The sequence below is a fragment of the Lepisosteus platostomus genome, chromosome 10, assembly GCF_059453375.1.
Source record: "Lepisosteus platostomus isolate fLepPlt1 chromosome 10, fLepPlt1.hap1, whole genome shotgun sequence".
Taxonomy (NCBI): domain Eukaryota; kingdom Metazoa; phylum Chordata; class Actinopteri; order Semionotiformes; family Lepisosteidae; genus Lepisosteus; species Lepisosteus platostomus.
Genome location: NC_142620.1, coordinates 7,853,855 through 7,866,451, shown reverse-complemented (window position 1 = coordinate 7,866,451; position 12,597 = coordinate 7,853,855). Strand labels below are relative to the sequence as shown.

The 12,597-nt window shown below is 42.4% G+C and overlaps 1 protein-coding gene across 3 annotated transcripts in view; it reads left to right on the top strand.

Moving 5' to 3' along the window:
• LOC148653182 (estrogen receptor beta-like) overlaps nt 1–12,597 on the top strand; it is a 30,356-nt gene that overhangs the window by 11,279 nt on the left and 6,480 nt on the right. For all 3 annotated transcript variants that reach the window (XM_088647869.1, XM_088647870.1, XM_088647871.1), the window contains exons 2-8: nt 1,036–1,532; nt 1,893–2,071; nt 2,570–2,686; nt 3,386–3,691; nt 5,836–5,974; nt 9,733–9,866; nt 11,568–11,751. In XM_088647869.1, coding sequence (XP_088503995.1) covers nt 1,108–1,532; nt 1,893–2,071; nt 2,570–2,686; nt 3,386–3,691; nt 5,836–5,974; nt 9,733–9,866; nt 11,568–11,751 — 1,484 coding nt within the window. In that variant the 5' untranslated portion in view covers nt 1,036–1,107. The remainder of the gene's footprint in view (nt 1–1,035; nt 1,533–1,892; nt 2,072–2,569; nt 2,687–3,385; nt 3,692–5,835; nt 5,975–9,732; nt 9,867–11,567; nt 11,752–12,597) is intronic.

Sequence of the window (12,597 nt, the reverse complement as noted above, 5' to 3'; positions counted from 1 at the left end):
TCTACATGATTTGACATTCAGTGATTGTGCTGCATAACAGTAACTCTTCCACAGCCTGTTCCTACACTCCGATTGCCTTCAATAGAGCATCTTGTATTTCTCTGTCCTATTCTGGTTTCTCCAGAGCAATCTTCTCTCTTTTTTTATTTTTATTTTATTGTTTTACTTCGAAGGAATAAGAGCCTTTAATTTAAAACTTTCCTGTTGAACACTATCATTTACTCCTCTTTTAACACAGTGCAATAATGAGACTTTTCAATTTAAAACAGAATTTATTTCCCTATTCGACGTTGGGTTTTGATGACGGTTCCAATGTTTAATGTGATTGGGTTGTCGGTTAAGTGATGCCTTTGTTAATCGGCATTTCCTACCGGCTTCAGCCTTTAACAATGAGCTTTCCAAACACTTTTAGTTCTGGTCATGAAAACACATTGCAGTTGAATTGATGACATAAGAAAGAAATCAAATATCAAAATCAGCCTTCTTAATTCTGGATTGATTTCCCCTTCTCATAATAAGACTTGAAATTTTGCAAAGCAGACTGGAGATCACACAGAAAAATGTCCAATGTCCTGAGATGGACTGGAGTTCCATCCAGGGTGTGGTCCTGCCTCCTGCCCTGTGTTTCCAGGACAGACTTCAGGCCCTCATAGTCCTTACCAAGACCATTCCCTACAGTCTAACCGTTTGGCAGGAGTGTAGTAATCATGCAGACATGACATTTTTAAACCTGTTTTATGCTTTTATTTTATCTCTATATTTTTTTATTTAATACCCTCTTCAGTTTTGTTTTGCTCTTCAAAATGATCTGGAAAAGTTGCATGATAGAAAGAGACAACTGAGCTGTGTACAATCAAAGGGGTTTGTAAATATTTGCGTTTTTTTTCCTTCTGTTATGTACCGCGTGCAGTGGGTCACCACGAAAAGAGCTTTAGAAAAAGGATGTTGTCGTACACTCTCTCTAGCAAAAGAACCCGAATTCATGTCTCCAGTTTGGTTTTCTGCTGTCGCTCATCCTGCGTTCTGTCTTTTCAGCTGAAACCGCCTGTGGCTGTGAATGGGAAGATGAGATAAAGTCACCTGTCTGCCGGCTCCGTATTCTACAGCATGGCAAGCTCTCCCAACAAAGAGCTGCCATTGCTCCAGCTGGAGGAGCTGGGCTGCAGCAAGGCCACTGCAAGGACATGCTCCCCTGGGATCATGACCCCGGCACACTACAGCAGTGCTCTCCCTGCACTGGCCGTAGAGCGCCATCCGGTGTGCATCCCCTCCCCATACATGGAGAGAAGCCATGACTACACCGCTGTGGCCTTCTACAGCCCCACACTTCTAGGCTACAATGGCCACAGCAATGGCAGCCTGCCTGAAAGCCCCACTGTCAGACAGTCGCTCAGCCCCTCCATGTTCTGGCCGGCTCCCAGCCACGTCTCGTCGCTGGCCATTCACTGCCAGCAGTCTCTAATGTACTCTGAGCCTCCTAGGAGCCCCTGGAGTGAGCCGCAACCCAGAGAGCCAGTGATGGTAGAAAACAGGTAAACCTTAAAAACTGAAAAGCAAACCATTTGCATTCTCTGTACTTAAAATAAAGCTTTGCATGAAATCCCTGGCAGGCATTTTAATGTTTCACAGTCTGCCTGTGCAGTCGACAGAATGTTTCTGTGCGGTCACAGAAAACTCGAGAGCAAATACAAGCAGTTTTTCCAGCATTGCAAAATAACAGCTGGCTATCTAATTTCAGCTGTATGCATCTGTGAGTTCTTCACTGACCCTGTCTCACTCGGCAATTTTTGAAACCCCCATTAAAAATCAGAAAGAATGTCAAGTAAAACGCATCTGGGTTTTGAATCGAGGCTTTGGAAGGTGTGAGCTAAAATGGCTTTCTTTGTGTGCAGCAAACTGTCTGTCCGAAGAAGAGAAGACTGTGAAGATATTGTGAATCCGTCCGGGGGTTGCCCGACAGGAAAGATGGACACACACTACTGTGCTGTCTGCAGCGACTACGCCTCAGGGTACCACTACGGAGTCTGGTCCTGTGAAGGATGCAAAGCCTTCTTCAAAAGGAGCATCCAAGGTACAGTAGCTGATCAAAGCCCATTATTCACCAATTAATTCTCTGGAAAACGCCCGATTACTGTAATTTAGTGTAGTTATAATACAGGTGCAACGAAGGCAAGCAAAGGCAAGCATGGGCCAGGCAAACACAGTCCAGAGCCATAAACAGCAACAAGCAAAGTACAAAACCAAGAGACTCAGTATATGCAGCAGAGGAGAATCTAGAGAACGATGTCGGAGCGAGGCAAGGTTCCGGGAAGAAAACACAAGAGAGAACTCTGGGCAAAGCATGAATCATAGCAGACTGTATGAAAGAGTCCCCACCAGATTGCAGCTTAATTAGTCCTGAACCACCTGAGGGGGGCATGGTGGATAATTTCTTCCAGGTGGTACAAGGCACCTGTTGATTTAGTTATTTGGTAACTGGTACTGAATGACAGGTGGCCTGCTACTGTTTAAATACTATCTGCAGTAACGAGCATGACATAAACGAGTGCTCTTCTTCACCTGCATCCAGGACACAATGACTACATCTGTCCGGCAACCAACCAGTGCACCATTGACAGAAACCGCAGAAAGAGCTGCCAGGCCTGCCGGCTCAGGAAGTGCTATGAAGTGGGGATGATGAAGTGTGGTAAGCCCTTATTCACCTAAACACCCCAGAGCTCTGTCCTCTATGTTGTACTTTATCAGTCACTCAACTTACAGTACTTATCATAATAAAGTGCGAGTCAGTGCACTCTCCAATCAAACCAGGTTAAGTCTAAGCTGAGTTCAGTGAGAAATTCAGTTCATATGACCTATATACTTAAAAAAAAAACATTTGTATTTGTATTAGCACATTGATACAGTATTTGTGACTCTGCACCCAGGGCACAAGGGGACCCAAACTGCATGCAGGCATTAAAAGCACTATATATTCCCAGCTTTAGTTACATGTTGATATACAGTAGTGGGCAAATAGATTCACATAAAAAAATTAATATAAAAATGAACAAAGATAATCGTAGTGTCCTCAACAAAAATGGCATAGATTTTGGCAAGAATTAAAAGGTTAACATATTTGAATTGATTAATTACTGCACAAGTGTTACTTAAACTTTTCAAGCACTGTGAGACTAGTCACAGAAATTGTTTTTTCATAAGTTTGCTGAAGAAATAGAAATGTAATAGAAGAAATGTAGTTGGACTCCAGAAGAGTATAGAAACATTGGACTTTTGCTGAATTATGCCCAGCTGGAAACTACAACTGTAAATATTTTAATGACTGACTCTGGTAGTTCCTCAATCTCTGTTTCTACAGCACTGTTGTGAAAATTGCTGTTTTGGCCAGGTACGAGGAGAGAGCGTTGCAGTTACCGGGTGGTGCGGCACCGGCGTCTGTCCCAGGGCCAGGAGCCCCCTGGGGGGCGGGCCAGGAGGCGCAGCGAGGGCAGTTTCCCGCAGATCAGAGAGATCCACTCCTTTTCTCTCAGCCCCGAGCAGCTCATGTCCTCCATCGCTGAGGCTGAGCCGCCTGATGTCTATCTCATGGACTACCCCAAGAAGCCCTTCACCGAGGCCACCATGATGATGTCACTCACCAACCTGGCTGACAAGGAGCTGGTCCACATGATCACCTGGGCCAAGAAGATCCCAGGTAGGCCAGAGGCCCAGGGCTGCTGCAGCTCTCCTCCGAAAGTACCCACGGGCGGTGTTCCGCTTGCCCCGGAGGCTAAATTTGTTTCAACTCTTGCTAGAGGCAACATTCTTTTCTTTAAAAAACAATTGAGTTGTAGCTGTATTGTAAGCTGGTGTTTTTTTTTTTAATGGAAAAACAAATGGAGAAAAATGGCTTTGAAAGTTGCTGTGTGGGTAGCAAAATGTATTTGATACATTCCTGTTGCCGAGCCAGTACCTTGAGAAAGATTAACTGAATGTGTCTAATTAATTGTGCAGTGCAGATGTAAAGATATTAGTGTTGTTTACTTTTTATATATTCATGTTTTAATATTTTTTGGTTTATGGGTTATCACTACCAAGTTAGCCAGGGGAATAATCTGGATACCTCGGCTTCAAAAGGAAAACATTAATTGAGTGTCTGGTACGTGTCTTTGTAAAAGCGCTGAATGTCAGAAGAAAGGTGTGTACAGTACATGATGGAAAGTGGAGCTCCATGTACAGGACCCCTGAGAAAAGACAGCCCCTCACCCTTCCTGCACTTTACATACTGCAAAGAAATCACAGCATCAAGTGTGAAACAAACAGGGCTCAGTGGAGGCTTTTCTGAAGCTTTAAGGGTACAGGATTAGCAGAATTAACATCCCACAAAAAAAAGAGGAGAGGAAATATGAGATCTTGAATTTTGAAGATTTTAATGGAGATCAAGGACTCAAGGACATGGTGAATATTGAATCCTATTAGTATGGTTAAGGGGACCCTTTTTCTTCATGGCACATTCTGTATTCTTAGATTTACAAGGTAAAGTTTCTGATGAGAGGTAATAGGACAGTGCGCTCTTGAAATGTCTCCACCCTAAGTCCCTCCACCACATCGAGAGAGACCCTGTTTCTGCACTGCTGTGCAACTTGAGAGATTTGGCTTTTTTGGTGGTAAACCCATCTGTGCCTTTCTTATTCTAAAGAGGGCCTGTAATTGAAAGTCTGTCTGGTTTATTCAATCTGGCAGGATGATTACCTCTCCCTCCAGGTCTGCTTTATTGTTCCTTCCTTATTCACCTTCACAAAGTGGGTCTTGTAATGCGTGTCATTTGAAGTAGTTGAGCGCGAATTACACAATTACACAAAGAGTGTGACTAAAAGGTGTGAAGGCTCTTGTCTCAGAAATTCAGGACTGCTCTTTGTATTAGTGTGAAATTACAGGTGAGTGTATTCAAATGTTAAGATTCAATGATGTGAAAATTAACCTTCATCACCTTCATAATGAGCAAGAAGTTACTGGATCTATATATAGTGATTTTTTTGCCAGTTTGAAGGGCATGGTACATTGGATTTAACAACTACTGCATTGATGGGGAGTAAAGTCATGAAGTTGCAGAACACCTCTGAGAATAGTGTTCTATTTTGATTGTTTTTTGAAAAGCAGCAATTAATAGATGTTAAGGCATCTTAACAGTTTAACAAAAGGGGCAAAACAAAAGCCAAAATTATTACCACTCAGATGTTACAGGTGCTATGTAATTGTCTTTCCCTTTCCTTAAGGTTATATAAAAATTCAGGCTAATACAAACATTGTACTGTAGTTTTCTCTGAACAAAACAAAAGTTTAGAGGTGGCACACCACATTAACCAGAATTAAGATAGGATAGCTTTTATAAAAAAACAGTGATGAGTGTCTGTGTGCATGTGACAGGGATGTGTTGGGTCTCCCCCAGTGATGTTCTGAATACTTATCATGTTATCCAGTGTGACTGGGCTGTGTGTTGGGGTGCGCTCAGTTTGTGACTGGGCTGTGTCTTGGGGGTGCGCTCAGTTTGTGACTGGGCTGTGTCTTGGGGGTGCGCTCAGATTGTGATTGGGCTGTGTGTTGGGGGTGCGCTCAGTTTGTGACTGGGCTGTGTGTTGGGGGTGCGCTCAGTTTGTGACTGGGCTGTGTGTTGGGGGTGCGCTCAGTTTGTGACTGGGCTGTGTCTTGGGGGTGCGCTCAGTTTGTGACTGGGCTGTGTCTTGGGGGTGCGCTCAGTTTGTGACTGGGCTGTGTCTTGGGGGTGTGCTCAGTTTGTGACTGGGCTGTGTGTTGGGGTGCGCTCGGTCTCTGATGGGGCTGTGTGTGTCTCTGCCACAGGGTTTATGGAATTCAGTCTGTATGACCAGGTGCGCCTCCTGGAGTGCTGCTGGCTGGAAGTCCTGATGATAGGGCTGATGTGGAGATCAGTGGATCACCCTGGGAAGCTCATTTTCTCTCGTGACCTCATCTTGAACAGGTACTATACCTCTTCTCTGCTATCTCATGTCTGTATTTGCCCACTATGCTAACAGAATGAAAACTCTGCACTTATTTGTTCGTTAGTCTTAATGGTGCAGTAAAGTTACCAGGTCAACAACCTTCATTATGCTGTGGAGACCCTACTCTTGTGGACTGATGGAGTATTTCAATCTTTATACATTTCCCAGCTAGTGCTTTTTCTTCTAATGTTACAATGTGCACTGTTCTGCTTTTCATTTAAAAACACTCTTGTACTGTATGCCCATTTTATACTGAAAGTAATTGTCTATATAATGTAAAATCCATACATTTTTAGCTGCTTTACCCAATACAGCATTGCAGGGGAGTCAGGGCCTATCCCAGCATGCAATGGGCAGAAGGCAGGGTGCCTCCTGTATGGGACTCCAGTCCATTGCAGAGCACACACAGACGCAAACAAACACTTTCACACCAGGACAATTTTCCCAGAATCCAGCTAACCCAACAGCATGTCTCTGGACTGTGGTAGGAAACTGGAGCACCCAGGGGAAACCCATGCAAACACGGGGGAACACAACAATCTCCGCACAGATTGCACCCCAGAAATTAAACCCAGGGCATGAATGCTGCAAGGCAGCAAAGTTAACCACTGTACCACCCGTAATGTCAAATTAATTTTTAAAACTTAGTGCTAGTTGGATCGAACCCTTAGTTCTGTTTGGGATCCCCGTGATGATAGATGGAAAACATGTAGCCTCTCAGTTTGAGTTCTGTTCCAGTTTGAGACCATTTAAACCAGAGGTGAAATAAGAAGCTGTAGACCTGATAATGAGACCCACGTTTCCATTGTGCCACCATCTCAGAGCCTCAGACCATCTCCCTGTGTCTCATACTTTATCAGTCTGTAAAATGTCTTTGTCTTATACGTCCTTGTGTCAATATTGTACTAAATGTAATATAAAAAGCAGTAAAGCAATTTCAAATCAATAACTACTGGGAAACTCAAAGAGCAATACTGAAAAGGGTTTGAGCGTTTCGGGCCTGATATGTTTCATAATTCATTAAACGGGCAAATACATCCAAACCTCTGTGTAAAGAAGAGTTAAGTATACGTCTTGCCGTAATGGTATGTATTGTAGGCGGTATATATATACAGTATGTAGTTGGTTTTTCAAAAATAAAAATAGTGATGCTTGAAAACAGAAGACGAGATGCATATATTCTCAAACATCGTTTTGTGTTTGTTTTTTTCAAGAGTAGAGAGTAGAGAGCTTTATAATGGTTCTGTAGAAGAGGTAAGAGAAATTATGCATTTTGTCCTGTTTTGGCTTGTCTGCAAGATTTTAAGGGCTATGAATAATGTGGTTTAATGGAAAACAAATTTTTAGTTCTGGTCTGCTTTTATTTTTAGCCATCTTGCTGACTGTTTAACAAACCTGCTCCTCATACCCCCTGCTTATCACATTCCTGTGGGAGTGCCCTCTCACTCTCTCTGGCTCACAAGAAGATGCGCTCCATTGTGCTTCAGCTGAACAAACAACTCTGTAAATGGAGAACTAGTGTTGAAGCCGAGATATTTCATGAACATGCTGTTCCTTTTCTCTGGGTGCCGAAATGATGTACTGCTGCCTCAATCTCATGCTGCTGCAGAGTTAGAAAGAGAAATCATTCAGCCTTCTCAAGCCCTAATTGTCACATAGGCTAGACAGCTTCAGTCAGCACCTGAAAGATGTTAGAATATATGAGATTCATTCATTTTCCCTCAAGACTGCAAACGTAATTTTCACAGATTTTCAAGATTATATTTTACCTCTTACAATATGTTCGAAGGATCATTCACGATAATTCTATGGCAAAAGACCTATTGAGCTTCCCAGCGTGTTTATTAACGTGTGTATTCGATTTTTCTCTGTCTTTATTTTATCAGTGAATGTTAATATTTAACACAGGTGACCCGTGACTTCTTTTTAACTGAGAAAGCAGTCTGACAATTGTTGACCTCTGTGCTCTGGACTGTGTGTTGGTGTGTATTTTGTTTCAGGTGCTTCACAGAGACCTGGTGATTATCTATGGTGAGCTTTTCTGACCTTGGCATGTATTGTACCCATTACTGTTTTTAGACTGCTTTGGGTTTTTTGAAAGGCACTTATTAAAAATTGTAGGCCTATTATATATAATAATCCAAATGTAGGCAGCACATTTGTGTGGCACTAACAGGAACCCTGCTACCTCTCAGTTCCAGGGTCTTGAGCTTGGTTCTGGACTTGGGCTCCTTCTGTGCTGACTATGTTATAGTGCTTCTACCCTTCGTGTGCACTTTCCAATGGAGTGGCATTTTCTTCCAGAGCGTAATCCAACCTTCTTTCCTTTACTGCCAGGAAGGGCTTTGTTTTTCCTGTGGTCCTTTACCAGTAAAAAGGGGCTTTCAGATAATGGATGCATATATTTCCAAATTTGGTTTGTTCCTCCAAGATCAGAATGCTCCAACCAACGTTTGCTCTTTAAGTAATACAAAAGACTCTGCAACAAATAATCTGTTTTTAATCAGTAATAACTCAGACAGTAACTCCGTCTGTAACACCATTGACTTTTCCTGCTACATTTGTACCTTTAAATGTTCATATTTTGTTTCAGGGAAATTGAATTAATTTTTGCAAAAGGTTTTGATCGTCTCCCAGGCTCTCATTTCTCCTGGAGCTGGGGAGTGGGTTAAGTAATAAGAGAAGCACACTGGAGAGGTTTACTGTTCTTGGATTTCAGGGCAGTTGAATAGCAACAATGTTATCCAACAGTAACTCCATCTGGCTATGGAGCATCACAACATACTAAGATGTTTTTAACTTCATGACATTAAATATCTATCTGTGACTAATATGCCAGGCAGTAAGTGCAGAGGGGCACACCAAACTCATAAAAATACAGGTGAGACAAAAATAGTGCAGAAAGTGTCAGTTTACTGAAAGTGCTCTTGTGCAAGAGAAATATTTACAAAAGAGAAAGACTTTCAAGAAAATAATAAACTGCAGCATCTGCAAGGAATTTCCTACTACCTGTTTCAAGTCATCATGCCTCCAAACACCCAGACTGCACAATAACACAGACAAGGATACAACATGGAGACTAAGACAAGTTTAGGCCAGGTTTAATACCCTAAACTCCACCCCAGCCCCTCCTGATGGCCAGGTGAGCCTCCAGAAAAGTAGAGGTGACTGGGCTCTGAAAATTTACACAAAATTATGGGACAAACAGATAAGGACAGTCAATACACAGATGAGAAAAAACAGTATGCTTTTGCAATACTTGCATACAAAGATAAATAAACAAAGGCCATAATTGTTTTCCAGAATGAAAAGTAAATAATGAGACCTCAACAGAGGTAATGCGATGAAGACTTGCTACAGCCCTTTGTCACAGTAGCACAACTAAAGTTATGTTCCCACATTATGAATGATTCTATCATCATGAACGTCAATCAGGACACCTGGATTCTAAGCAATGCTGAGTTAGACTTTTCTTTATGACTAATGAAGTGCTGAAGCTGGTGCAGCTATTTTTACACACAAAAAGAATTACTCCCCTGATCACGATCTTTATCAACAAACTAGCATTCTTCCACAGCCTTGTAGACTGAGCAAGAAGTACTGTCTTTGTGATGGCACTGTGAAAAGTGGGAGAGAAGAGATGAACGAAACTCGGGAACTGTGTCTGAAGGGTTTTCTGCTTGCGGGACCGGTGTCTGTGAAACAGATCTCTCACCGTGAATTGTGCTCACCGCAGGGACGAAGGCAACTGTGTGGAGGGGATTGTTGAAATTTTCGACATGCTCCTGGCGGCCACCTCCAGATTCCGCGAGCTGAAGCTTCAAAGAGAAGAGTATCTCTGTCTCAAAGCCATGATCCTTCTCAACTCAAGTAAGTCTCGCTGGGCGTCGTGCAGGACTCCTTAGTGTGGTGTCCCCCAGTGCCAGCACTTCTTCGAGCATGGGCAAAGCACAGCCTCAGGATAAAGTGTCCTTGAGACATGTGTTGACAGATAAGGAAGATGTCCTGCTTTGTGAACAGCAAGAAGCATACATAAGAGTAACACTGCACGCTGTGGTCTGTGTACCAGAGCTCACTCTAGAACTGAAGGACAGCACACGAGGGATGTGCCTAAGGTGTCTGAGATAGTGAGTTATCTAGGGTGGTTTCATGTCATTAAGATTGTAGTATTTTGTGCGGTCTTTTGAGGTATTGGGAGCATGTGGTTATGGATGTAAAACAAAGACTCTTTAGAGCAGAAGATGTGAACATTGCGGGTATAAATGCGTGGGTGATTGAAGAGGGTGGAAAGGAGTCTCTTTGAAAAAGATGGATTGATTAGTTAAAATTTAGCTAAGACTCATAGTCTTTTTTTTTGGTTTACAGTCCAAATGAAAGGCTTATTTCCTATTTTGTAAGTCACACCCAGTTCACGGTGTTCTTTAGTGCTCCTCTATACAGATCGCATTGGTTATGGAGCACTGGAGCATGAGGAACACGGTCTACTCCTCCAGTCATGCTTCTCATTTTACCAGAGGGCAAACTATTCATTCTGTTGTCTTTTATTTTGCTTTTATCTCAGTTATTTAAAACATTCTACACAAGTAGGACGCTACCAAAGCCAAAGTTTACTTTTTTGGATTTTTCACAGTTGAAAGATTTCAAAATGGCTGAATGCAGCAGAATATACAGTAGCAGTGTTGCTCAGAATTGCTCACGGTTTTCCCTTCCTGAAGGGGATGGCTGGCTATAAACCTGTGAGAGAATCTTCTGTCATTCCCTATCTCTGTAGTCAAAATACCTGTCTGCATGTAGACAGTTTTCTGTGCCTCAGTGAAGTTCTGTACTGTTGGAAACAGAGAGCATATACTGTACTCAGATGGAAAAAGACAAATGTTAAAAAAATTAATAATAACAACAACATAATAACAAGCACTCAGATTCAATTTCAAATATAAGTACAAATGAAATCTATGAAACATGGACAAACACATAACCATAAAAACTATCTGACAGTCAGGCTGAAAACAATGTTGATTTTTTTTTATCCAACACTAAAAATATAATAATGTTTTGTTTTTTTTTCAGAAGTAGAAAATACAGGCTCTGAAAATCTGGCGATATGGTGTGATTTTTAATAAAGCTTGAATTAATATCAAAATACATTTCACCTTAGAAAGCTCTTAGTTGCTATCATTGCTGTGATGTATAAATTCACTACTTGTACTGTATACAATATGTTACATCTCAATGGAGTCAACTGCCTACTGTATGTACTGTTTTGCTGAGGTAGTTCTTGCTCAAGATTGAAATTTTCTTCCTAATTCCAGTAGTTAATTATAAATCTTTGAAAGTTATGGAGCTGTGGTAGGGATGGAAAATAGCCGCTAAAGTGGTCTATATTGGCTTTTTTTAAAAGCAGATTTTTGTAAAACTAGCTGTAGCTCACTTGGCGTTAGACAAAGAGCATCCAGTTTTTCTGGTGTGTGAATGGCTCGGGAAGTCCTTTTGCACGTGCGTGAGTACTTCCTGTGTGAATAAATGAACTTCCTGTTTTGATAGGTAAAGAGAGTCTCTGCTCTGTCCTCTTAGACATGTGCCTGAACTCTGCGGAGAACTCCGAGGAGCTGGAGAGCCGGGCCAAGGTGCTGCAGCTGCTGGACTCGCTGACAGACACTCTGGTCTGGGTTATCGCCAAGAAGGGCCTGTCCTTCCAGCAGCAGTCCACGCGACTGGCCAACCTGCTCATGCTGCTGTCGCACATCCGCCACTTCAGGTACCACAGTCTCCCCGGCTGGCAAGCATGTCCCAGAGCCAGAGAAACAGCACCAGGCACAGGTGTTATTCGTAACATAACATCAGCTTACACTCCCTGTGCTGCACAAAATCAGCTTAAAATGGCACCTTTGACTGACAAGTTATGTTCTTTAAAAATAGTCTACAGTATATGTACTTTCTCTATCATAGAAATGTTGCTTATTTACCGAATGCTTCAGCTGTGGCTTGAGGTGAAATGATTCCACAAAGCAAGTTGATGTTAATGAAAGTTCATGTTTTTGCACCATAAGTGCTATGAGCTCACCCTGCCAATGTAGTTCATTCCTTACAATGTCCCCTAAGGAAGTCAAATTGTCCCACTAGTCAAATTTGTCAAATAATAAAAATGAGAATGTGCTTTAATAGTTCCATTTGGTCTTTCAACTGATATGTGATGACCAGATGGCTTCATTAAAGGACACATTGTACGTGTTAACGTTCACCACTCCCTCCATGTTATACATGCAGCTACAGACGGTGTGTTGTTAATAATAATTGCTTTCACTTATATAGCGCTTTTCTGGACACTCCACTCAAAGCACTTTACAGATAATGAGGACCCCCCTCCACCAACACCAATGTGTAGGCCCACCTGGATGATGCGACGGCAGCCATAGTGCGCCAGAACGCTCACCACACACCAGCTCTCAGTGGGGAGGAGGGCTGAGTAATGAAACCAGTTTATAGATGGGGATTTTTAGGAGGCCATGATTGGTAAAGGCCAATGGGAAATTTGGCCAGGAGCCGGGGTTACCCTACTCTTTTCGAGAAACGCCCTGGGATTTTTAATGACCACAGAGAGTCG